Source organism: Macrobrachium rosenbergii, chromosome 16, assembly GCF_040412425.1.
Source record: "Macrobrachium rosenbergii isolate ZJJX-2024 chromosome 16, ASM4041242v1, whole genome shotgun sequence".
Classification (NCBI taxonomy): domain Eukaryota; kingdom Metazoa; phylum Arthropoda; class Malacostraca; order Decapoda; family Palaemonidae; genus Macrobrachium; species Macrobrachium rosenbergii.
In genome coordinates, this window is record NC_089756.1 from 22,653,843 (window position 1) to 22,681,450 (window position 27,608).

At 35.8% G+C, this 27,608-nt stretch overlaps 1 protein-coding gene across 1 annotated transcript in view; it reads left to right on the forward strand.

Moving 5' to 3' along the window:
* Positions 1-6,324: 6,324 nt before the first annotated feature.
* Positions 6,325-27,608, forward strand: part of Ranbp21 (exportin-5-like protein Ranbp21) — a 35,924-nt gene continuing 14,640 nt past the window's right edge. Inside the window, 13 exon segments of the mRNA XM_067118627.1 lie at positions 6,325-6,479; positions 9,493-9,666; positions 11,257-11,412; positions 14,935-15,006; positions 18,711-18,869; positions 19,885-20,055; positions 22,841-22,984; positions 23,329-23,491; positions 23,661-23,890; positions 23,997-24,098; positions 24,866-25,051; positions 25,171-26,127; positions 27,268-27,550. Coding sequence (XP_066974728.1) covers positions 9,544-9,666; positions 11,257-11,412; positions 14,935-15,006; positions 18,711-18,869; positions 19,885-20,055; positions 22,841-22,984; positions 23,329-23,491; positions 23,661-23,890; positions 23,997-24,098; positions 24,866-25,051; positions 25,171-26,127; positions 27,268-27,550 — 2,746 coding nt within the window. The 5' untranslated portion in view covers positions 6,325-6,479; positions 9,493-9,543.

Sequence of the window (27,608 nt, forward strand, 5' to 3'; positions counted from 1 at the left end):
AGCTTCCCGGATACTGCGGCCCTTGCTTTCCTAAACCTCTCTCACTGCATCAAATCAAATGAATGTGCCAGCAACATCTTCAAGTGTAAAAACTGTGCAAAGAAAGGTCATAGTGATACTAAGCATAAAACATATGATGGCAATAAGTGCACAGTATATAAAGAATATGTGTCAAAGGTGAAAAATATTACAGATCATGGCTTTGACTAATAATCTTCTGCAATTTACAAGCAAGAAGAAAGCACTTGAACAAGAACTGAAGACTTCTTTATCACTGCAGGAGCTATGATACCGACGTAGAAAACACTGAGAGACTATTATAAAATATAAGAAGCACCTATTTTGAAAAACGCATACAGGCCCGCCAGAGAGGGAATTATCCTGGAGGGCTGTATTATAGAAACCAACAAAGTGAAGCATCTAGCCAGCACCTCCCTAGCACTCTTCTCTTCCCTCCTGATGCTTCTGGATTATGCAGTACTCACTAACCTATCGTCCTCCATTCTTTACACTTGAATGAAAATTCCCTAAACACTCTGATCCACCCAATTACCTATGCTGACCTTTTTATCCCTTTTAGTTCTCCTAATGCCACATACACAACGCAATCAATTCATCTCAGCAGTTTCAACCATTTTTTTTCTTAAATTACTTGTAATCAACATCCCCATTTCACTTCGATTCAGGAGTGTTGGCTCACCATACCCTTCACACGACGCCACCTTCCTTTTAATTACCCAATAAATCAGCTGCTTCTATTTTCGTCCAGTCAATATTACTTCCGTCGCTCCATCTTCGTGATGTTCATTCACGTTATAATTGTACTTCTGCCTACATCAACAATTTTCACTCGGCTTTCTCATCTTGCTAACATTTTCGAACTGTTTCACGAGTTTCTTGATTTTCTTCTCGCTATTCTTAATTGATAGTGTATCATCTGCAAAATAGTGTATCATCTGCAAACATCTGCCATTCTACTCTCCGTTCGCGACCCACTTTCCTATCCTAAGCTTTGTACCTATATCTGCAGTCCTTTTTCTGACTTTCATACCGCTCCTTTCGTAATAATAATAATAATAATAATAATAATAATAATAATAATAATAATAATAATAATAATAATAATAATAATAAAAACGGTTATGGAGAAATAACAGCCATACAAACTTGTCTCTGTCTCGATTTTACATGATACCATTCATTCTCCTACAAATAGATTCTAACACGTACAACTTAAGAACTCTGGATCACCTTCAGCAACTATCGTCTACATATGATACGTCATCAGCACCGTCAACATCACCTCTCTGTTAACTTTGTCCTAAGATTTTTCCCTTTACTTTCAAACTTCACACTTACTTGTGGCATAACAAGCACTCAATCAACAAACCTTCCTTGCCTGAAAAACACTGTTCATCCTCCCCTTGTCATCACTTCGTTCGTCTGTCTTTTTCAACCGAAATCTTAATAAACACCTTCTGTGGTATACTTAGCAGTGTTATGGCTCTGTAATTATTACAGTTACCTCTGTCACCATCACTTTTACACAGTGGAACTATTTTTCTTCTCACCTATTCTTTTAGAGCCTTTCCTTGATCCAGACCTACCTTACACACCGTGGTCAACTAATCAGTTATCGCCACACCTAAGCATAACACTTTCAAACCCATCAACACTGATGTCTTCTTTCCCAACTTCAGTTTCTCAAATGTCCTCCTCATGTTCTCAGTAGTAGCCTCCTCATGCATAATCAAACTTCTGCCAACCTTTTCAGCCCTGGCTCCCCCCTGTCATTCACATTCAACATATCTTGAAAATACCAACCTTGGTATTTTGAAGATTTCGACCCAGGACCGTTCTCACTTTGGACAGCATCATCTATTCTGAGATCAGTTTAGTCATTAACTCTTTTTCTCTGCATTTGTTTTCCTGAACAACTTCTTACTGTTGCTAGAGTCCTTGCTCACATTTTCCCATCTATTTTTTATTGCTTCCTTTTATATCTCCGTCACTTTCCTTTTTTGTTTATCCTATTCATCCTCACGTTTATGACTGTCTCTTCTGCCACACATTTACACCTCAAATAATCTCCTTTTTTAATCACCAAGTCTTTCGTTCACTTATACCACCACTTTCAGTTTTGATTCCCTCTTTCTGTCCTCTTATACTTACAAACATTCACCGCCTTTTTGCCGAATGAAGAAGACAGTCAAGGCAGAGCTAAATAACATAAGACTGAGAGGGGTTAGTATAAGTTTAAGGATGCTTGTGGAAGTGATCGCTGAATAAAGAGGGCGCAACTGGAGGCTGAAGAGTGGAAAGACATCAGGAGTTTATAAAGATCTTGAGTGAGATGCTGCAATCAGGGCGAGAGAATGGTCCTGAAAGGTTGGGTGAGAGGAATCATTGTTCCTTTGTATAATGAGAAAGTAGGAATGACAGAATTGTTAATAGGAGTAGAACAGTGTGTGCTTAGACAAGGTATGGGTGTGTGGAGCAGTTGTTTGTTACAGTGCATTTATGTGGGAAATTTGAAAGTAAAGAGAAACAAGTAAATGATGCGCCGAAGTTTCTTCGGGGCAATCGAGTTTTCCGTACAGCTGCTACAGGGTATAATCAAGGCCACCGAAAATAGATCTATCTTTCGGTGGTCTCGGTATAATGCTGTATGAGCCGCGGACCATGAAACTTTAGCCACAGCCCTGTGGTGGACTATCCTATATCGTTACCAGAAACACGGTTATGGCTAACTTTAACCTTAAATAAAATAAAAACTACTGAGGCTAGAGGGCTGCAGTTTGATATGTTTGATGACTGGAGGTGGATAATCAACATAGCAATTTGCAGCCCTCTAGCCAGAGTAGTTTTTAAGAACTGAGGGCGGACAGAAAAAGTGCGGACAGAAAAAAGCGCGGACGGACAGACAAAGCCATCTCAATAGTTTTCTTCTACGGAAAACTAAAAACAGTAAGTGGCATACAATACCTAGAAAAAGCTGACGGCAGAATCGATATGGAGGCAATGCAGTGTGTTGGGATGCATGGTGTAGACGATAATTTGCTTAGAGTAATAAGTTTTTATGATAGAGTCGATAACATTCAGAATGTATGGATGTGAAGCTGGCTGGTTTGGTGTCAACGTGGATTTAACATTGTTATGGCTTGAATGATTCCAGAAACCAGAGAAAAGCCATTGGATGTAGATGCAAATTTGTCTTCTTCTTCTTTTAACGTGCTTTTTTCCCATTTTTGTATGGGGTAAGCACGATGCCTTCTTTTGAAGGACTTTTGATTTGGCTTTGGGGTAGACCGTAGTCTCGATCGGCCTGACATCGCTTAGACCCCGGTAGCGTATGTTGAAATGAGGAAAAGGGCCACGATGGAGTGTAGAATGACTGATTTTGTCAGGTGATACGGCTCTCATTGAGAATAAAGACGAACTGCGTAAAAACATTGAAGGAGTTTGAAAGTGATTGCAAAGAGCGAAAACTGGGAGTGAATATGAGGAAAAGCAAGGTCATGAAGTTGAATAAAAATCAAGAAAATGAAGCAGTGAACATTACTACGGATGGCAGAGGAATGGGGGCAATTGATTTGTAGAGGGAATTGGGAATAGATATCATAGATGATAGTAGGACAAGAGAATAAGTGAGCCACAAAGTCGACGAAGCAAAGAAGGTGGCAGAGTGTGTAAAAAGGTTTTGGAATAGGTTAGGAATGACTAAAGATCAAGGTAGGGATATTTGAGGGGACAGTTAGACCAATTTTCCTTCATGAAGGTGATATATGGGTGGTGAGTACAAACAAAAAAAGATTGAAACTGTTTAGAATAATTATTTGTATAGCATACGGGGCATAAAGAGTATCAGGTAAAAAGATTAGCACTGGTGGAAGGATGTACCCGTATACGTATCAGCGTGTAGTGGGATGGTTTGGTCATGTGGAAAGAATGAAGACGATAGGTTGGTAAAAACTGTGTATAATTCAGAAGTGTCAGAAGGAAGGGGGAGAGGTATACTTACAATAGGCAGTGTGAATGGATCTGATGATGTGTTCGAAAGGAAAGGTCATAATTTGCTGGAAGCGTGAGAGTGTGTACACGATAACAATAAATAGTACGATGTGAGTCAGGGGTTCATCAGGCTGCTGACGAGCCTTCTGTGTGGGTGCTTAAAGTAGTTAATGTTGTGGGAGTTTTCTGCAGTTAAGATACGAATGTTTTTATTTTATATATATATATACAATATATATATATATATATATATATATATACATAATATATATATATATATATATATATATATATATATATATATATATATATATATATATATATATATATATATATACATACATACATACATACATACATACATATATATATATATATATATATATATATATATATATATATATATATATATATATATATATATATACAATATATATATATATATATATATATATATATATATATATATATATATATATATATATATAATATTAATTTTTTTTGCTCTAGGGCCATCCAAAATAATAATAATAATAATAATAATAATAATAATAATAATAATAATAAAATAATAGTAATTTCATGCTAGTTTTCCCATAGCACTCATATTCAGGAACCCTCTACTGATTTGCTTTTTGAAACAAGGAATAAAAGTGAAATGATATTTGAGGAAGCACGTAGGCTACATGTGAAACAGAAATTTTATGCTTTAATACAACGGCTGATAATGTTTAGACTGCTGTCTAGTTATAACGTATCCCCTTTTTCCAAGGCTTTGTATAGTGTTATAGTTTTTTTTGAACTGGCAGTATGTATCTGTAGCCTGTATCATTGGAGGTAATCGTGACTAACAAAGCTGTCAGTGATATTGGCTGCAGGTATTCACTGTTAGACTAAAAAAAAAAAAAGATAAAAAATGCAGATACTTAGTTCTGCCATACTTTGAATATTTCTCAAGTGCTTGAATCTTGTAAGCCTTCCGGGAAGTTTATCCCTTGGACAGGGTACTGGAACTATAATTTTCCTTTTTCCAAATAATCTTAATTATGAAGTAAACTATAATAGGAGCATATCCTGCTTTGCCATTCTCCATAAACTTTATTGCAACAGAGAATATCTGCAGCACTATTAAGTGTATTGCTTATCTTTCTAATGTTAGGGCCCCTTTTTTTTGTTTTACAGACTACATTGTAGCTGGTGGACTCAGGGAACCTAATGAACAGCATCTCGTTTCCTAGTCTTATTAGATATGCTCTCTATGCCCTCTATGGGGACAATGGCTTTATAGAAGATTGCCACAAGAGCGTGGTTAGGAAAGGCGTTTTAAGCAATTTATACAAGTAATATGAGACAAGCAGCTTATGGGGTGAATACATTTCTGTGGGACATAAAAGTAACTCAGAAGTTTTAACAATTTTTCATCGGCATGGAAAACTTTAAGAAGTTATATATTTGCATGTGAACGTAGTTGAAACTAGACTTGGGATATGTAACATTGAGTACAAGAGTACAAGATCAGCAAAAAGTCAAGGCTACTATAAAACTTGTTTTTGAGGAAAATTATAAGCAGATAAACTTGAAAAACACAATCACATAGTCCAGTGCATAAAAAATGCAGTGCACTTAAAAACAATTAAGCCTTGGATGTAGAAAAAAAGAGAGATGAGAATACTGCGTCCTTCCCGCTTAGATATACTCAAGATCAGGAACAATGAGATAAAACAACTCTGTCAGCTGTGCAGATCGCTGTTGCGAGTATTCTGCATGATCTTATGATGGGATTAAATAATTAGCAGTTTTGTACTCTATCACTATAAACAAGAAACGTTGCGTATGCATGATTTGAAACTGTTTGGACGAAATGTTGTTTCATGGGGACCGTCAAAAGTTTCTAATTATGTATTGGACAGAAGAAGGCTACACGTGAGGCACAAGGGAGCTATTTGAATGTGTTGCCTTTGACTTCATTTTTATTTTTGGTTAGTAGCCGGAGGTAACAAAATATGAAATATATGTTTGATATTACACTTATTTTTATCTAAGCTAAAATTATTTCATGGTTACCATTTCATTTGAATTGTAAATTGTGATGAAGCGGATTTCTCTTGTTAAATAAAGTAAAGTTCTCAACGGTACAATGCTTCTATTAGACTTCACATTGCAAAATAAATGCCTCATGGGCCAAATAATAAATTTATATTAAGATGGAAAGGGAAAAATTTAAAAAATGAATAATTTGAATATCATTTTTTTAAAATTAGAAGACTTGTTGTTCTTGACATATCTTTGAAAGCAAAGAGAATAGCAAGTGTCTTCAAATCAACCAACTAAACCAATGGCTGTCTGTTGTTCCCAGCTCCCATGACTCAGACGCGTTTGTTTTGTTTTGGTTATTTGTTTTAAAAAAATGTTTCGAGAATTCCATTTCAAATTAACGTGAAAGAGGCCGAATATCAGACCACAATTGAGTGAGTAATTAGCCCCGTTATAGTAGTTTCGTAGACAAGTAACCGGTAAATGAAGTAGGGTCTAACTTGTATATTCTTTTGTTAAATTGAGTAGGCAAACGTGCAAATTTTTTTCCGGTGACATTGTCTAGGCTTGGCTAAATACCAGCCATTGGCCAGCCAGGCTTAGTTCTGACCCGGCGAAGGTTTTTGGAAATGAATTCTTCACTTAGAGAAATTATAAAATGAGTTTTGAGAGAGGAGCTGATGGTTAAAACTGAAGACGACAACCGCGGCCTCGGTTCCCGCCAGTTGCGGCCGTAGAATTACTGACTCTCTTTTACTAAGGCTATGTTTTTGTTTATGTTTATGAGTTTTGTTTGTGTTTATGTTATTTAACGTCTTTTGTTTATGTTTTTACGTTCATCCTTAAGGGGTTTGTGCTAAACGCTGCTCCCAGTTTTGTAAGGTTAGCCTAGGCTAGCTTTTACTAGGCTATATGGAAGTTTTTAGCTAGGTGTGAACTTATAGATTTATAGTCGTTGGCTATATGTCTGTAAGTGTGCGCCTAGACTTATAATCTTAGGCTAGGCCTATATGTCTGTAAGTTTGTGCCTAGCGTAGACTTCCGTAGAGTAAAAGTGACCTCTTACCTTGCATTCTACCTTATTTTACAAATTGCATGTAGTCTGCTTGAATATTTTTTTTTACTTCAGCGTTGGCTAATGCCAGTTCTTGATAGCCTACTGGAGTTTTTTTTTCTTGCTCCTAAGTCTACTTGATATGCTTGATATGAAAATCTTCCTAAAATCTGTCATAAATTTACTGTTATTGAGACATTTACTGATCAAGGTTGTTACCTACTTGAACTTTTTAGTAAGTTCTTCATGTTTTGACATTCGGTAGAACTATATAGTAGCTCCGCGGCGGCAACTGCCTTCTAACTTAACTTTTTCTACAGTTTTTTGGTTGCTAATTATGAATTTACCTTCAATTTTTGGCGGTTGAGTGTAATTAAGCTGTAATTAACCCCTGAAGTCCATCCAACAAGGGGTTGCCATACACGATATTCATAAGACAGAACACGGGTATATACGTCTGTTTCGAACAGTTCATATCCTGTCCGGCAAGTGCAATAACTTGTTAACGTGTGGGTACCCAAGCCCCCTCCCCTGGGCCAATACTGAACACAGCGAAGGGATATTCGATTTGGCCGACAACAAACAGATGCACCGCCAGTATCAGAATCCCTGAATGTGTAGAAAAAACCAGTTGAAAATGTCAAAACAGGCACGGAGCTAATATATAGAATTACCTGACATTCATAGGAGTGGGGCTCTCAATTGAGTTTTGTCCCAGTCTTTTGTAGGTAGGCTAATGATGGCTAACGAGGGCCATTTGGAACGTCTCGTGTTCTTTTCATCTAGAATTATGGAGAATCAGAGACAGGATTGGTTCTTTTGTTCTAAGAGTAACCAATTAGCCGAGTGCAGTTTTGGAATTCTGGGCTTTAGAAAACTGGTTTAATTTCCAAGTCATGTCTCCTTTAATGAAGATGCATGACTCTTGCTTTTGGGTTACCCTATTTCAACAGATCTGAATTTTTCCTGTGTGGTTTGAACAGTTTTGACGTCTGTTTTGGAAAAACTTAGTAGTTTAAAAATACTGGAACCCTCTAGTCTACTCCCTCAAGTTCTGATTATGTTTAAGTAAGGTTTAATGAATGTTTTTAAAATGACTTCACACACACTAAGTAAGTTAAAAAAAAACTTTTTCTTAGGTTACATTATGGTGGAGCAAAACCCTCCTTGACCAGGCAAGAACCCATCACCTTAGGTAGTTTAGGCTATGTCGCAACTCTATTACTGTACTGTATTAATTTTGATAGTGCCTTAGGTTAGGTTAGGTAAGGTTAGGGGTTGGGGTCCAGGGTTGGCTAAGGTAAGGTTAGGCTCGATGCATCCTTGTATTTCTCGTATTTTTTTGTTTTTCTCTACCCAAAAACTATGTTTTTACATTGGTTCCTGATAATTGTAGGTTATAAAGTGGTCCACTATTTAAAAACTACTAATTTGCTACCAAAATGAGTGTCATCAATGTTCAAAGCACACATTAAAACTTAGGAAAATCATATATTTAACTCCAGATTGCAATTATGGTTTAAGTAAAAATGTTCAGGATTTTTCTTCAATGCTAGGCTAATTTTTTGTTTCACCAGATACGTTGATTTAGATGGGGAAAAATAAAAAGTGAACGAAATGTGGTCATGGCAATTACAGGGGTGTTAGACTCTAAGCCAATCTTGAGTTATTGTCAAAGTGTTTTTCTGCAGTTGTCTACCCTAGATATAATTAGATAGCCTAAAAAATTTTGTTTGGCCTTTGTTGAAAATTTGTCAAATTGCTATACTAGAGCCATTTACACCATGATTGCTTATTCCATCCCACAAATGGATCAGTGCTAAATGGAGAGTACGTAGCTTTGGGAGCCACATTGCAATTACAGATTAGTATGTTGTTCTTCATAAATAAATATAGTGGGTATGATTGCAATAACTACATTGCACACATAGCTAAAGGTAGCCTAACAAGAGTATTCTCCAGCTTGTTACTAGTATAAAAATTGTGTTTCAAGGATATTAATAAACGCAGCAAAATTAGGGAGTAGAAATGACTGCGTATGATGTGCATCATGTAGTTTCATTTGGCTATCTCTGACAAGCCTTACCTAACCTAACCTTAGCCAAGCTGTTGGGAGAAATTCTTTGCAGGATCCGTAAAAATACTGTACAGATATATTCAGCTTTAGTGTCAGCATCTGTATTTTGAGTAAGGTCTTTCTTAATAATGAACTCTATATTAGTAATTTAGGCTTTGAAAAACTCCTACTTTTGAGGTTCAAAAATTACTGCTTCTGTATTCCATGTAGTGTGTAATGTGATTTGTAATTACTCTGTTGTGGGTTTTATGCTTATAAACAGATTTGAATTTTTTAGATTTAATTTGTGATCTCTGTTTTTATGTTTTTTTTTCAGGTTGACTGCAGCAAGGCATAAGCTTTTATTAGTCTGTAAAGTTGAAGGAAGATGGCTGGGGTGCCACAACCTGTAGTGGATATGGCAAGCCGGTTGGCCCATGCCATGAATACTACCCTAGACCCTATGGTTTCACATTCAGTCAGACTTGAAGCTTATAATTTATTGGAACAGGTTTGTGAAAATTTGCACGTTGTTTGCTTATTGATTTCTTATCAGACTGAATGCAATAGCTATTTAGTTACATACCTTGTTTAATGTTATTGGGAATTATTTAAAATGTTTATTATTGTTGTGAGTTACGTAACTTTTTTGACACTGTTAACTGTTTAATCCAGCAGAATTACTGCTGTGTGGTGTATACTGTATATCGAGTTGAAACAAGAAATTGAAGATAGGAGAATGAATGTTAAAAAAAGAAAGATAATAAAATCAAGGTAACCTATAAAGGTATTATTTAATGAAAAGAAATGAAAAAGGCTTTTCAGATGACTTCTTATTATTTCCTTATTCATGTCCCCCCAAAACACCTTGTTGGTTTCACTTGGTCATATACTAAGCTTACCGTGTTTAGAGATCTTTCCTTATTAAGTCTTGCCAAATTCAGTAATTCAATCTCCTGTTCCCTGTAGTTTTTTCTTTACCTGTTTTAGTACTGTAATGGTAGTTTTTCTTTTGTGACACCTCTGTTTTTATCATCACACTTTATTCTGTGCTTGTTGTGTTAATGGATGTTTTGTGTGGTAAAGGGAGGAAAGTGTCTTTTTTAATGCTTTTATTTAACTTGACTACTGCGCAAGCTGTCTGTCTGTTTGGGTCAAAACTTGTAACTCAATTTTCAACATGTTCTCTTCACCCAGTAGACTTGAAATTTTGCATGGCTACTCAATCCCGATGACAATACGACCTTAAGTGATCAGTAGGTCACCAGGGACCTCTAGTGACCCTACAGTGACCTCTCCCAGTATCTCAGGATTTGTATGAAAATCTTTGGATTTTTCATACCTTCTTTGACTTGGTAGAATAAGTGAATAACTATGGATTTTTTAAACCTTCTTTGGCTCGACAGGGTATCACATTCAATTTCGTTAGCTACAATCATAAATCGGTTACAGTTTCTGTCAAAACTAAAAAATATATAAAATAAAAAAAAATGTTAAAACACACTTTTATTAAAATGCACTAAAAAGTAAAAAATTATTTTTTGAGATACCAGGATTTTCTTACAATTAACCATGTCTACAAAAATAAAGGCATGGGTGCTAAACCTGGAAGAAAACGCTACAGGAATTAAAAAAATATGTTTCTTTTCTTGTAGCATTTTCTTCCATGTGTTTGGCACCCATGCTTTTATTTTTGTTGACACGATTAATTGTAAGAAAATCCTGGTATATCTAAAAAAATTATGTCTTGCTTTTTAGTGCATTTGAATAAAAGCATGTTTTAAAATATTTGAAAAATTTTTTTTAAACATAAGATACATGGTATTCTATTTTTTGTGTAAAGTTGGGAAACTTTTCTTTACTGTTGTATAAGCACGGTGTAGCCATGCTTGGTGTACTGGAAAATTACATGGAAAATGCAGTGATACTTTCCGAATTTGTTGATTAACGAATTTCTGGTGCTGTATTTTGGTAGATTAAATGAAAAATTTTAGGTCTTGCAGGTAGCATATACTCTAATAAACATGAATGATTTTAGGAAAAACTTATGCAATGGCCTGTCTCATCATGTGAAGTAATCTTGTTCTGTTTTGAACTCTAGGCTAAAGAAAATCTGGAGGTAGCAGTAGAATGTGGATTTTTCATGGCACACCGTGATAAGGAGCCTGTGGTCCGTCATTTAGGACTTCAGTTGCTCGAACATGCCATCAAGTACAAGTGGAATGATCTCTCAGTAGAACAGAAAGTTTACATAAAGGTATGTAAATAAGAAGTCTTTTTAGTTATATTTAGTATTCCTGTGTAATGTCCTGCAGTGTGTATATTTCTGTATATATGTTTAAAGCTGATTGTGCCAGTTCTACAAATGTTGACTCAGCAATTTTCTGATATGCAGTGTGGTATCTTCTAGTGCATAGCTCATTGCTACTGAAAGAATTTTTAATCTGACATGTAACCTTTATCTGTACAACAAACCAACCTCTAATGCCAAGTGGGAAGATAGGCATAATAATACAGTGTTTTGATGCAAAAGCGTGGAAGAATTCCTTCTACTGGTGTGTTCTCACATGCCTCAGCCCTCTGTGTATTACTTGTTTTTGGTTGCAGCAAAAATTTGTAGTGGGTACTCATTACTATTCTCACAGTTCACACTTTTTTAATATCATTAGTCTAATATTGCAGTGATTTCCAATAGTTGCCTTCATAATTATGTTAGAATCAGGAATACAAAGTTTTTGAAATTGATTTGCTAAACACATGTTTAACTTCCTTTTGTGTATTTTATGGATATTTTTGGGATCCTTTTACTCAATGCTTTTTTTCTTTTTCTCAGTTACTTTAAATTTAAATGTGAATTTATTGTGTTTCTATTTTTGATTGCTGTCTTACACTCTCTAAGAGCCTTGACAAAAGTTTTCTTCTGTTTTCCATGTTGTTAACATGTTCATGGTTCATTCTGCTCTTCCCCCAAAGCAAGAGTGTACAATGCTCTACTGAAATTCTTTGACGGAAGCAGAAATAATAAGGTCTACATTTGTATAGGTATTGAAGGGAAGTAATGCAGTTATTTCATAGCATTTCTTGCAAGAGACTCGCATCCTTGCTCGTAATGCCCTTATTGTATGAGAGATAAATTGCTTGAGGGAGGGTACGAGTTTAGAGTGTGTTTTTGGTCTGAGGAAGCTTCAGGTTGGTTTGAGAGGAGGACCTACTTTGGTAGGATGAAAGAGACAGTTCTGGAACTCTTAAAATCTTGGTTTAGTCTTTTGACTCCAAGTCTTTGCAAGCTCGTTGTGGAGTGTTATTGTCAAGTGTCTGGCAAAAAAAGATTTGGGCACAGCAATGATATGATTAGTAGATAGTGCACAGCTTGTATAAAGTACACTAAAATGGAAAATGGGTTGTGGTCCCAGTGAATTAAATAATTATGCTTTGCTGAGAAATGTCCATATGTGGAAAATGAAGGGAATGAAAGGAAATTATAACAGAATACAGATTTCAGTAACTCAGTGAAAAACATTTAAACAATGGAGAAATAAGTAAGAAAAGTTAACGCATAGTAACTGGATGGTTTGAAGCAGCATTACATCCTTTCTTAAACTTGTGAGTATCATGAGCCTTTACTGTGTGAAGATTACTATTTTATTGTTTACTAATCTAATGAGGGAGTAAAAGTTCTCTGAAGTCTAGTAGCACAACATTATGACATCTCATCAGGTTACTGGTTGATTTTATGAGAAAAGCAACTTGCTTTAATTGTGAATGAAGCCATTTGTAGACTTGCAGGGCTGGTCCAAAAGATTTATTTCTGAAAATTGGAATTGTCCATTACTATGAGTTGAGATTTTTGAGCCTGGTGTCTGGTTAAAGGAATATAAAGTTCAAGAAGCAGAAAATCATTATGTAATGAGTGAAAAATAAAAGGAAGAAAGGAAACTGGGTGGGCAGAAGAGATGCTGGAAAGAACCTGTAGTCATGTTTACAGTGTGCCATGCAAGATATTCTGGAGGTAGTGTACCCCTAGGATTTAGAAATGTCACATGCATTGAGGGAATAGTGGAAGTTCCCTTTTAAATGTAGCTCATGGAAGATGGTCTAGCTGAATACCTTTTTATAATGATCAAAATGCCAATTTGAATTGCTGGAAATTAGGAAACCAGCATTTGTAATAGTTTTTCTCAAAGATTAGAGATCCCTGGATGTTGCCAGTATCCAGGCAGGACACTATTCAAAGAATGGTAGAACAGATCTGAAATTTGTGGCATTAATACAATCTTGTTTGTAGAAACAGTATTGAAAGCCTTTTGAACAGTACTAGCGCTCTTGGAACATCAGAATGGTTTTTGTTGCTACGAAATGGAAAGCTTGGAGGTATTTATTGTCATATGTGTATAGTATTTAGAGTCAAGAACTGCAGTGTTACTCACAGTGAATCATTGTTGATGGGTGTGCTATGAGATTGGCTAATCAAAGTTTTGGTTTTCCTGAAGTTGAGCCACATACCACCCTATTGACTTCACTACTTCTTGATCTGCTTCAGATCTTGCAGTCATGTCATTTTGCATTGGGCCAAAGTTCTGCTGCTACAGCAAAGGATAGAAGACTTCAGGATTTGGGACTACTGCTTGAATTGTTTCCAGTGATTCTTTGGCCAGAGTTAGATTTCACAGCATACATCAGGTCTGTACCACTCTATATCATGACATATAGTGCAAAAGATGTAGGGGTTTCTTCATTGAAGGGAACATGAGTATCCTACATATTATGTTCCTTGATATCAGGATGTTATTAAATCATGGAAGAATGGCTATGTACAGGAGGGTACAACTTACAGTATACAGTGCACAGCACACTGTAAATGGTATATGGTCTCTTTCCTCCTAGCTGTCCCACTTCATTAACTTATACTTTGGTCCACTTTTCACTTTGCATTCAAGAACGAATCCTTTTGAGTGTGTCTTGTAATAGTTAGAAATTTTACTGTCATTTAACTAATTATGTATGAATAATGGTAAAAGCAAGGTTATGCTTAGATAATGCTCAGTGAAAATACAGTTGTGAACTGGCTTCATTGGGCCTCACACAAAAGAAAGGAAGGAAAACAAAACGTAAAATTAAGTAAATGTCAAATGCTATATGCTCATGAAAAAACATTGGAAGCCATCACCAAATGAATTCATTGTGTGAGCAGATGACAAAGCAAATATTATCATCATCAGTAATTTTTCAAGCCATTGTACAATTTTCCACATGGTGCTTCCATATCTAGTACTTTTCTAGTTGCTGCTCTCTCATTCTCATCACATTCAAATCATATCATTCTTGGAGTTGTCAGTCTATTTTTAACAGTTGAATTGCCATGATAAATAACTCTTATAGTTATTGTTATTGTTACAAATTACACCAAGCGAGACCACTGAGTTATGTTTTCATGCTCTCAGACGGCTCATCAGAAGGATTTGTTCTTGAATGAGAATGAGAATTAAAAATCAGACCAAGGTAAATTTAAACATACGGTAACAGTTACCAGAGTAATCTGTAACTTTCAAAGTCCAGGCAAAAAGTGTTTGTGCCATTGAGAGAGAGTGTTTCCCCAGGGATAGTCTCTACATGCATAAATCCATTGTGGTAATGGTTTTTGCTATGGTTGCAGAAGAAAGCTTGCATATAGATGATATATTTATCTTTGAGTATACAGTGATTATTTTTCAATTTGATTTGATAAACCTAGATAGATCTTACTGTATTACTGTTGATATACTTTGCAAAATTTTCACAGGAGAATGTTATGCGTCTTGTTGCAGAGGGCTCACTAGACTTGCTGTCTGAACATCTTTTTGTTAAAGATAAGGTGGGTGTTGCTTAGTTTTCATCTGCCAAGGAGGAAATACTTTTAATGATACAGTATAGTTATATAGTGTATATTATATAGTGTATACAAGAAAGATATGTATCTGTTTTATCTTTAACCCTTTGAGATTCTAATGATGTCAAATTTGACTGCAAATTTCATCCGTTGAGGTTCGAAGATGTCATCTGTAGAAATTAACAAAAAATTAACCATAAATATGTTGATGTTGGAAAGCTTTGAGATGACATCTGGAGAGTTGGGTGGTGTTTTAACCCATATTTCCAGTGCAAGTAAGGGATGTTCAAAGAGAATATTCATTAAATTAATCCAAAGTAGAATCTAAAATAAATTCTTATTTCTCTTATTTTTCTGTATATTTTATGCAATAGTTGTCATGAATAGGAATGTTATGTAAATCTCAGGAATAAGTCACAGAAAGCAATTAAAGAAAACTATGAAGCTATGAGTGGTAGTCTGGAATCGGATGTGCTTTAACACAATATTTTAAGCTTCTCAAAAATGTCAAAGGGTTAGTGTTTAACAGACAAGCTAATGAATTATCTTTTGTATGGGGACCCCTGTTTCATTATCATCACCATAAACTTTTTATGTGAGGTTTTCCTTTCATGGGGTTAAACATGAAATGAATTCTCTCCTATTAGGTCTTGAGTGTCATCTATCCTCTTTTTCTGTGATTCCTTGCCTTTCTGCAGGTTTTTGACCTGTTACTTCTGTATACTGCTTTTCTGACCAACTGGTCTTTATCCCTTTTCATGTCTAAACCATCTCAGTTTTTGAGATCTCAGTCTTTTTTCAAGTCTCTTGGTACCATATCTATATACCCATTTGTCATTTGTAATATGGTCTTGCAACTATACTCTGGCTAGAAGTTTCAACATTCTAGGGCATGCCTTTTACATGTTACCTGTTGAGTGAATTTTACCTATGGAGTTTGTCCTAGTCTATGCAGAGAGGACATGTGTTCTGTGGTGACTGCATACTCTTGTTTTCAACAAGACTAGCACAGTATGTCAAGGCCGGTCGAGGGAGGACATAAAATAGTTGTAAGCGTTACTTGCCAGATCTTGATGAATGTGCTTAGGCATATTAGAACTAGGTCAAAATGTATTAAAACTTCACCAATCCAAAAAACAGCACTTGGTATACTCACTACTTTATTATCCCATTGCATTCCAGAAGGACAGTGAGATAGATATTTGGACATAAACTCTTAAAAGCCCATAATTGTTTTTATAACTACCGTAGAATTTCAACTGAACATACACACTATTTTGGAGAAATCTTACAGCTAACAACAATTCCAGTTTCTGACTTAAACCAACCTGTACCTTACATTTACCATTCAAATTTATTTAAAGACATAATCATAATTTGGTAGCTGATAGGTACAGAAGCCTGCTAAGTTGAGTTCTGTTAAGTTTAGGTGTTGCTTTAGCATCAGAATCTTCACAATTTCCTAGTGAAAATATAGTTTGAATAAGCAAAATGAATCATAGCAATATTTACTATTCAATGTTCAAACATGAATGATTAGCAGAAAATGATTTTCTGATAATTCTTGTCAGTTAAGTGAGCAAAATACAGAAAACAGAACATTGATCCCCACGCTTTGATTTTGGGTAAAAAAGTCAAGAAAGGTAGGAAAGAAGGCAGTATGCAAATGAAGTCATTCCCAAAAAGAACCAATTAGGGTATTTGGCCATATCCTGCCGGGGGAAATAAATAGAAGTCGGTTCCCATTAATGCACAGATACACACCAGTGAAGGAAGAAGACGTTAAGCCAGTATGATGATAAAGAGCGAAAGTGTCATCATACTGGCTTAATGTTTTGTGTGAGAGCAAGAAGGTACAAATGCTGGAGCATGCAAAGATGATGTAGGAGAGCATTATAGATGTGTTGATGCACACAACAGAATGAATGCAGATTTTAGCAGTGGTTGGACATCAGTAGAACTTAGTGGGTATTTTGTTTTTGTAATTATGATGTGACAGAGATGAGTTCAGTGCAAAATAAGGTATCATATGATTAATTGGTTGTAATGACCAAATAGTGTTTACTACTACGTATACTAATGTGTCCAACGTACACCCATTTGAAGATACAACTGGCCGTACACCCATTTGAAGATATGACTGGCCACTCAGACTGGAATTCAGATACAGTATACGCCATGAAGTGGCTCTACTTGTGTGTAATGTGCATTCCAAGTTTTGCCATGTCTGGATTTCATTTTACTTGGTTACACTTTCATTGAGTTATCTCCACTCACTTCTTCATGTTCATATCCTGCCTGAATTCCCATATGATCTTGTTCTTCATCTGTGCCCTCTGCCTGATATTTTGGGGTTTCTCGCTGGCTGTTGTTTAGCTGAGTGCATGTGTGCTACTTGATTTTATGGACCTTTCTCTCACCCTTCTGATTCTGTCTCCTACTGCTTTGACTGACTGCTCCTCTCATTGCATGCGTAAATCATTTAATTTTTACACACTTTTATTTAACTTGACTGTTGTGTCTGTCTGTCTGGGCCAAAACTTGTAACTCAGCTTTTGACCTGTTTCCTTCTTGCAATGGACTTGAAATTTGCATGGTCACTCAATCTCGGTGACAGTATAACCTTACATGGTCAGTAGGTCAGCAGTGACCTCTATTGACGATACAATGACCTCTCCCAGTCTCTCGGGATTTGTATTAAGTGAATAATTCTTTGGATTTTTCATACCTCCTTTGACTCGGTAGATAAGTTAATAACTATGGATTTTCAAACCACCTTTGGCTGGACAAGATATCATGTTCAATTTTGTTAGCTACGATCATAAATTGGTTACTGTGTCTGTCAAAACTAAAAAGTATGAAATAAAAAAAATCATTTTTAAACATGTTATAGCTGCACTGTAAAAATAATTTTTTTGAGACAGGATTTTCTTACAATTAATCATGTCTTCAAAAATAAAAGTGTGGGCACCAAACACATGGAGGGAAGTGCTACAAGAAAAGAAATACATTTTTTTATTGCTTGTAGCATTTCCTTCCATGTTGGCCACCCACGCTTTTATTTTTGTAGACATGATTAATTGTAAGAAAATCCTAGTATGTCTAAAAAAAATTTTTTTGTACTTTTTAGTGCATTGTAATTAAAGTGTGTTTTAAGTAAACTTTTTCTATATCTTTTATTTATAGTATATGTGACCCTGGTAATTGTAATACCAGATAATGTATGATTAGTCAATCTCAAGTTTTGAGATCATAGTTTATTTTTAAGTTTATATATCACACCTGTAAACAACTTTATTTGTAGTTAAGATCTTCTTGGTGCACTTTTGCTAAGAAGCCATATTTCTTTTTTCATTCTATGTATATTATTAAACTGGCCCTTAGAAGGCTACTGCATACAACATGCTTTGCATGCATGCTGTACTCAGTACATAGGTACTGTAGGTTATTTGCGGTGTTTCCTAGCCTCTTCTTCATCCATTGTCTTTCCTCTTTTTCAAATGGCTGTCCTACTCATTTAGTCCAGCTGTATGAGAGTTTAGAGATAGAAATTTTATTGTTGGTGTCTTTGAAATAACTTTATCAAATGGGAGATTTGTTATTTTAAGCGCTAATACAGAATTTTGAATGTAGTACTAACTAATATATTGTATTTTGTTTATGGAGATGTTGTTATTGTTCATTAACAGGTTTCAAGGTTGGTTGTAGAGATGATAAAGCGAGAATGGCCTCAGCAGTGGCCTGGGCTCTTAGACGAACTTCATCAGCTCTCTCGCCGTGGTCCAACACAAACTGAACTAGTGCTATTAGTTTTTCTTCGCATTGCAGAAGATGTTGCCACATTACAGGTAATTCATGGAATTGGTGTGGTTTCTGGTCTGTAAAATATATCTTTTAATTTGCTAAGTTTTCCTAGGGGAAGCTTACACATTCTTCTTAGTTTAAAGTAAGTATTGTCAGGAAAATTATGGTGGGTATTGTCAGGAAAATTATGCTGGTATTGTTTCTTGTAGAGGAACAACAGATAAAAGTTACTTGTGTATGTGTAGATGGTCCAACTAAAACTTTGATCAGCTAATAACAGATCTATAGTACTTATTTTGAATGTAGTTAGTAACATGAAAAAAGATGATTCCAGGCAGAGTATGGTAATGATGAGTGAGTCCATGAATTGATGCCATTTAAGAGGAAACTTGTATAATCATGAATCTTTAGCTTTGCTACTTACCACCCAGTATATAAAAGAGTCTTTAGTATATAAGAAACATATTTGCAATTATTGATCAGGCAATGGGTTGATTAATAGAATGTTAGTTAGTTATAAATGATTTGTTTAACCAGACTTCTGAACTCTTTTAGTGTTCTTGAATTTAATAGAATGTAAATTGTACTTTCTTTAAAGAATAATAGATAGTAGAAATATAGTACCTAAGTTTATATAGTAAATGAAATATAAGAGTATTTGTAAGATTTATGGATGTATAGTTCCACAAAATATTTTGAAGGTAGAGCAGAAATATAATATTCTTGAAAACAGCAATAAATTGAGTTCTGACAAAAGCCTTTCAGATCTGTAGAGTTATGTTAAAGATATAAATTATTAATAGCAAGCCATAGAGCATGTAGAGAGTGCTGTAGTTGCATTCTATATTCTGTTTTTTGGAAGACATTTGTGCTTTGTGCTTGAAGTTTTATGGGAAGTTGGTCTAGAAGTTAGTCTCATAGTTTGTATTTTTTGGTTTCTCAGGGCTCTGCTGGATGTTATTTTTTGCTACATTCACGTTTTATTCATAACATTTTTTTTTATATTTGGTCAAGTTTTTGGTTTATATCAAGCTTAATCATCGTTCAATCTTTTTGCAGAATTTGGAATCAAATCAGCGCCGCAGAGACCTGTATCAGGCTTTAGCTGCTAATATGGAGTCAATATTTGGATTCTTTTTAGGGCTATTGGATGAAAATTTTACCGAATATGAAAATGATGTGAGACTCGACAAAAAAGAAGCTTCTCAGCAACACTGCAGGGTTGTCCAGGTGAGGTGGTTTGCACTCTCAGATCATCAGTGCTGTTGTGAGAATTGAGAGATTAAGGATGATTTATTCTATCTTTTCTTCAGGTCCTTGCTGAGTATTATTTTCATGCAGAATAAATTGTCTGGGGAAACAGGTACAGGTACCATCTACAGTATGTGACATGCTGTAAGTGGTATGCTCCTGTGGTGTTTCCTGCTCTGGTATGGGATTTGGCAGGATTAGAAGAAAAATCACAGGTAGATACAGTAAATAAGTTTTGAATCTTCTGCTTGGCTTTATATTCCCCACTGGAGGTGTTATGTAACTATGAAATGAAAGTCACTGCTGTCCCAGCTATCTTATGATGCAGAAGTGTGGTGTTGGCTTGGAATGCTGGTATCTTTCGTCTCTTAATTTTACAACTTTACTGACTAAATTTGGTGGTAGTACTTTGTGTTTAGTATAGTCATGATGTACTGTTAAATGAGTTGTTATTCTTTATTTAATTTGCTGTGTTTTAAAAGTTTGCATTGAAAAAAGTTTGATGCCTGTTCATGTAAGTTGATGTGTCATTCTCCTTTAAGCGTTTTAGCTCACTTTGCTTATTGCTGTTTTGTATAATGTTAGGGAAAACATTTTTGTTAAGTTGGCCTGCTACCCATGGGAAGGCCCTCAGTCAAAATCTGCTTTCTCCTTGTGATAAAATGTGAGAAAACCATGTGATCGAGGGAGAAACTCAAATTCTCTCATATAGACTAATACAAATATCTCAGTCACTATTATTGTCACCTTTCATGTATATTATTATCATTCCGTTTGCTGTATTATTATGCCCGAAAACTGCACCAGTATGCTATAATAGGAAACAGAAACTACCACCGCAAACCACTGTCTAAAGAGATAAATCTCTGGGAGGAAGCCCAGACATCCACTATAGAACAGTATTCCAATAAAAGAAGTACAAATGACCTAAAACAGGTTTGCATTGATTATATCAGTTATAAACATGCATAGGCCTTACAGACAATACCTAGCACATGCGGCATTTTCTGAAACTTTCATTAGATGTTTCTCAAAGTCATTGTGAGTCAAAAACACACCTAAGAATAGTTAAAGATTCAGACTCATTCAGCAGTTCAAATCCACCAGAGGAGGATGGGATGGGAAATCTGTATAGGAATACTGTCTCTAATAACCTCTCTGTACACTCAAAGACTTCTTTGAAGGAAACATTTCTGAAGTTGATAATGTACTGACCTTTTGGATGTCATGCAGTGAGGGTCTGCCTTTTTAATGAGGGCCACTAAAATAATTCTCAGCCCATGTAAGTGGTTTGTTTGTACTTTAAGTGCTTAGGAAAAAACAGGACCATCTGGGATGTTTTGCTGTGACATCTAGGTGAAACTGTATACTTGAACAGGCATATTTTGAAAATGCAGAGTTCCTTTTATCAGAAGAGTTTTCCTTTAAAAGGTCATTCTTGACCAGGAATGATAGCCCAGGAGACAACAGCAAATGATAACTAGGTGTATGAGTGGTAAGAGAATGTGTTATCTAGGAGACTGATATGCTAATCCAAGCTCTGATGCAAAACAGTCAAGAAGACTGCCCTTTGAGTGGATGATAGTAGTCTAAGAACCTTATTCAGGGACCAAGTAATGGGCACAATAATCCTGCAGCCATACCCGACAATTAGGCGAGTCACTGTGGAACTGCAATGGATAATACATATATAGGTTCGTGTATCTCCTGTTCTTTATTGCCAAATCTGAATGGGTATCTGGAATAAAGAAAAGTTTTGATAACCTGTGACTTTACCTTGAATAAAAAATTCCTGAATAAAAAATTCCTGAAACACTATTGCCATGAGAGCGGTGGTCATGCTGAGGATTTGTTGGGGAATGCGCTATAATACTGCAGCCAGACCTGGCATAATTAGGTAAGCCATCTTCTAACCATAAGAATGATAAATATTTGTTCCAATACGAATACTCCCTACACGTTCATATATAGGAGATTCCCATGTGTTTCACATTACTTGGCTGAATTTGGTTCATGTGTTGTTTCCTTTTTTTTTACTGCCAAGTCCTATGGGTATCCGGAATGAAGAAAATAGTTAATAACCTGTGACTATACCTTGGGCCATAAATTATCTGAGTTGTTGGGATTTATTCATTAGGAGCTAAGCCATTTCATCACCTGTCAATTTCTTTTGTAAGCTCCGTTGAAGATGAACAGTGGCTATGCTATCAAAAAATGGGTTCTGATCTAGGAAAAACTTATTTTTGGGTTTTGGTAGCCGCTGACCCACCCACTTTCCCTGATGAAAGGGCATGGGACTGGGATGAACATTTATCTTGTACAGACCTAGCATGTAATAAAGTTGGCCGGAACAGGCTGTTGCCACATCTGTGTGAGTAAGATGTTCGGTAGTCTTGGTAGGACAGGAGATAGAACCCTCTTTCTCCTGAGTCCTTTATATTCTATCACTGTGCCAACAAGCACTATTCTGGTTGAGACCAACTATAAGAGAATTCTTTGTAATTGGTTGGTCTGTCTTATGGAGCTCTGGGGAGACCATGAGCATGTAATGTTTATTCGTCCCTCTAGAACCAAATACTTTTTTGTGTAATGTAAACCTTTTATGGTATTCTATTTTGCATGTGTTGAATTATTTTTCAGTTATCTGTTCTTTGAGTACTGTGGTTTTAGGAGTGGAGGTGTTCATATGGTAATCTAATTGTTATGTGCCTCTTTATAATGGTAGTTTAACCACTCCACTGAGTTATGTTCTCGAACATTCCAGGTGGTACTTATGACTCTAGCTGTGTTTGTGGAGTGGGTCTCTGTTCAACATATATTTTCTCAAGATGCAAAACTTTTGAAGTCACTCTGCCTTTTCTTAAAGCATGATAGTTTGAAAATGGAAGCTTCAGAATGTCTTTTACAGGTAATGTTATTTGCTATGTTTCTCAGATGTACAAGGTTTAAAAACTTGAAAGTGATATTTTCTTTGTTACTTGTTTACAGAGTGCTTATTTTTAGAGTCAAGTTTATTCTTGGGAAATCAGGGGGAGAGATATATGGATAAAACCTTGAGATTTGTGAATTTAATGTTCCTCATAACACTAATGGGAATTTCATCTTTGAAAGGAGGTTAGTTGTTCCAATTGTATTGATTTGTAAAAAATGTGCCTTACTGTGCTGTGATTTTAAAAATAAAAGCTAAGAATTTAAAGCTCCAATTTATACCATGATTTTATAGAAATATGGTTTACACCTTTTCTTTTACAGATTGTGAGCAGGAAGGGGAAACCAGACGAACGTCGCCCTGTTCTGTTACTCTTTCACAAGGAACCTATGTCAGCCATCTTTGAGGCTGCAGTTCATGCTGTTAATGGACCTCTTAGTGAGGGGAATTACAGATTTTTGAAGACACTCACTCAGGTAACAAATTATGAAGCTGCAGCTGGTGCTGCTGATGGACCTCTCAGTGAGGATAATTAAAGATTTCTGAAGGTACATATTCAGGTAATGGTGGTTTTCTCTTGGGTATAGATTTTTTTGTCGTTAATTAACTTATTATGTTTTTAACCATGATTTTCTTTCCACGAGTTCTTTCTTACTGTTAGGCAGTCAGCTTTGTGGTCTTTGGGGGAAAGAAGTTGATGTTACCGAGCCGGCAAACTTTAATATATATCTTAAAGTAATTCTGACGTTTTCCAGTCATCCGAGCCTTAGTATCTATAACTACACGAATAGCCTTTGGGGCCAGATGTTTCGCCATGAGTGTATATGTGAAAGCGAAGCTTTTAAATCCGTCATTCCATCGTGGATAGAAATTGTTTCTCGAAAGGTTGGTTTGTTTCTTTTACAGAATGAATTTATTTCCTTTTGTTGTATAATTTCCAAGCCTGATTTGTATGAAATTGCTTTGTATATTTTTAAAATTTTGTCTCTAGGTTGTCAAGCATGGCTACCCTTCGAAAAATGATTCAGACAGTTGCCAGTATTCACGCTTCGATTTTGACTCGGATGAAGATTATTCTCAATTCTTTTATAAGGTAAGATTGTTTTAATGTTGTACCTTTTGGGATTCTCAAACAAAAGCAATTAGGTCATATTGCTTTAGACATATGATGCCTTGTTATTTGAAGGATGCATAAAAGCAATGAGACCCTTTGCTATAGAGTATTTTTGTGGCCTTACCAGTAACTTTTTAGAGTTTTGAAATAGATTAATACAAAATTTACCAAATAAATGACAAAAGTCTTGTTTCACGTAAGCCCAATTTTGAGTACTGGATAACTGTTTAAACCAGGAAACTAGTAAACAATGGGTGACCCCTCTGATATGGGAAACCCCATCTCGTAAGTTGAATAATCAGTCCTTTGCATATTGTGAAAGGAATGAATTATTCATTTAATTTCATTATGTATTAAGTCTTGTGTAATTTTGGGGATTGTTATTGTGAAAAAAGTTTATTATTTTTAGATTGTTATTGTGAAAAAAGTTTATTTTTAGGTTTTTGTGTAATGTTACTCAGCCAGCAAGTGCACAAAATTCCCCTGATAACAAAAGCTGCAATGTTTTAATTGTTCCACTGGATGATGGAGAGTTATAATTTTGGATTGACTACCCCATGACCATGTCAATAGATAAACATTGTCTGACATAAGAAGGCTGGTTGATTTGCTCTTAATGGGTCAGATAAACATAAGAAAAAATAGGAACGGTAGTTTGAAAATTTTGAATGATGAATTTTGAAATCATAATGGTTAAAGACAGAAGCATAAACAGTGGAGTAAAGAAGTTCATGTCTTTCTCTTAGGTGCGAGCTGAAAGTCTTGATGTAATTAAAGCTGCGTCCGTCATAGCACCCGTCACCATGTTTTCGTATGTAGAACAGTTATTAGCACAACAGATACAGAAACCTATCGACCCGGGACCCAATGCGGAGAAGCAGCTATGCAATTTGTTTTCACCATCCTTCTTACAATGGGATGCTGTCTCACAGGTAAAAGAAGGTTTATCTGTTTTTCACACAATGTTTAAAGTCTTGTTTGGAAATTGTGAATGTGTATCCAAAACTGTGGACTATATGACTTATAAATAGTATAAATTTTTTCTTTTCAGATAGTGGAAAGTGTTATGGGTCGTACAGTACAAAGTGATCGAGCTAAACCAAATGCCGAAAGTGGGGTAAAGCTGCTACAACAGTGTCTTGCGTATGAGACAGTAGATCCACTCATACTCTCAACGCTGTTATCGTGTATCTCTGGTCTTTTTGTGTTTGTGAGGACTGTCCCTGCAATGTTGATGGAAGTTCTTAACAAGATATTTTCTGCTCTAACTTTCTCATTGCCTGGACAGACTAAAGATTCCCGCAGCAGGACAGTTAAAAATGTTCGAAGACATGGCTGTTCACTCTTGGTGAAAATAGCTCGAAGTTATCCAGATGTTTTGATAAATGCATTTGACTTTATCAATGGTGTCATTGAAAGTTTGAGCCATGACCCACTAGAGTTATCACAAATGGAAAAAGTCACTCTAAGTGAGGCGTTAATACTTATAAGTAATCAGTATATCAATTTTGAGAAACAAAGTCATTTCATTGGAAAGATTTTAAAGCCTGCATCAGACTTTTGGCTTGGTGTAAAACAGCAGTTCAGTTCTCCTTTGGAATTCATGTCCTTTGTAGGGTTAGACAAGGCCCCTGTTGAACCAAGTGAAAATGATGTTAATGGCCAAAATAGAGCTCAGATAATATTCAGTGTTAATCTCATATTAGCTGTAATAAAGCGATCAGAGTACCCATCAGACACTGATCATGCAGAGCGAGGAGGATTCATTCTGAAGAGAACAGAAAATGGGACAGTGATGTGTCGCAATCCAGCTACTCCGTACATTCTGCCACTGCTGCCGCAGCTCTTTTGTCTGGTGCGGCTATTCAATACTTTGTGGCATCCAGATGCCCTTGCGCGGGTTTCCACTGGGTATGCTAAAGCTCACATGTTGCCAGAATCTGAAAAAAATAACATATTAGGGCTTAATTCTGTAAATCCATCAGACCCTTATAGTGATCTACCAAAGGTAAGGCTGTTTTGTATTGTAGGGCACACCATCTTCCCAGTAATGTTATCCATATGAAGTAGAATATGAAATTTGCAACATAATTTTTTTTTATCTTACAAACAGATTGTTCCATTGTACTTGTTCTCCCATTTTGCCAAAAAGGAGTACGCCAAACATTTGATTCCAGAGTTCAGAATGGTTTCGTACCTGTAAAGATTTAAACACACTTTTGGTTGGCAGAGGTTACTCTTGTTTGCTAAGGGATCGTCAAAGAGAACTTAAGATAATTGGAACAAACTCCTGTCAAAGAATTCCCTAAGTTGTTTACCTCCTGCAGTGTGCATTATTTAACATACTGTAGGTAATACTAAAGGTTCTTTGCAGTGTCCCTTTACCTCACACCTAGCTTTGGTTTCTGCCTTTTACTATTTTTCCGGTCTATTTTGTGTCTTCTCACGTAGTGTTCCAACTTTTTTTAACTTTCTCCTCCCCAAATTTTCCTTTTTGCTACCATTATGAGAGATTAGAAGGGTGACCTAGTGGTCTGGCTAAAGTACTTGATAATAATAATCATCTATAGATGGGTAGTGATGGCACTGTTCAGTAAATGAAATAATTTTGTTTTCTCCAAGACTGAATATTTTCTCCTGATAACCTTTTCATTTAGTGTTTTTTTGTCCTCTCATCTTATGATAGTATGCTTTCCATTTTGTTTTATAAATAGAGTTTGATTGACATGATTATAGCTAGAATTGTTCACATTCAGTTGTATAGAGGGCAGAGAGATTAATTGACAAATTAGCATTTCCTGCATCACTAAAATAAAAGAATGATTGTCATAAGTTTACATTATATTCTAAGTTTTATTGCACATCATAAAGTTTATTATCAGCCAAGTAGCTTACATTAGCTTAAACTTACAGTGGCTGTACGCAGATGACCCCTTCAAACTCTGTAAGCATCTTTTAAAGGGAGGGCTTTTGTATAGACGTAAACTGACCATTGGGTTGAAAGCTAACTCTTAGCTCTGAGGAAAGGCAACAAAGGATAACAGGACAGTTGTGTGATCTGTTTGTTCATTATTTAGCATTATTTTTCTCTTCTCTAATTGACAAACCTTCATTTTAAAGATTTACTTCATTTTTACTCCCTGGACAGGTACAACATCCCCTTGAACGAATGCAGTACTTTTTGTCAATGGTCCATGATCATTCCTATCACATTCTGGGAAATGCAGGAGCTTCCTTAGGTGCAGAATTTTACCAGCAACCTCATCTTGCGGAGTACTTGATCCATTCTTCGTTTGCTAACTTGCACCTTATCCCTGATTATAGAATACGACCCATTATTCGAACATTTTTGAAGCCTTTCATTCAGTCGTGTCCTGCAGAATATTACAGGCCTGTCTTATTGCCAGTCCTTAATCATGTGTGTCCGTACAGTAAGTGTAGTAATAGTATACTGTTTTTATATGCTTAGATTACTTTTGTAGTAGTCAT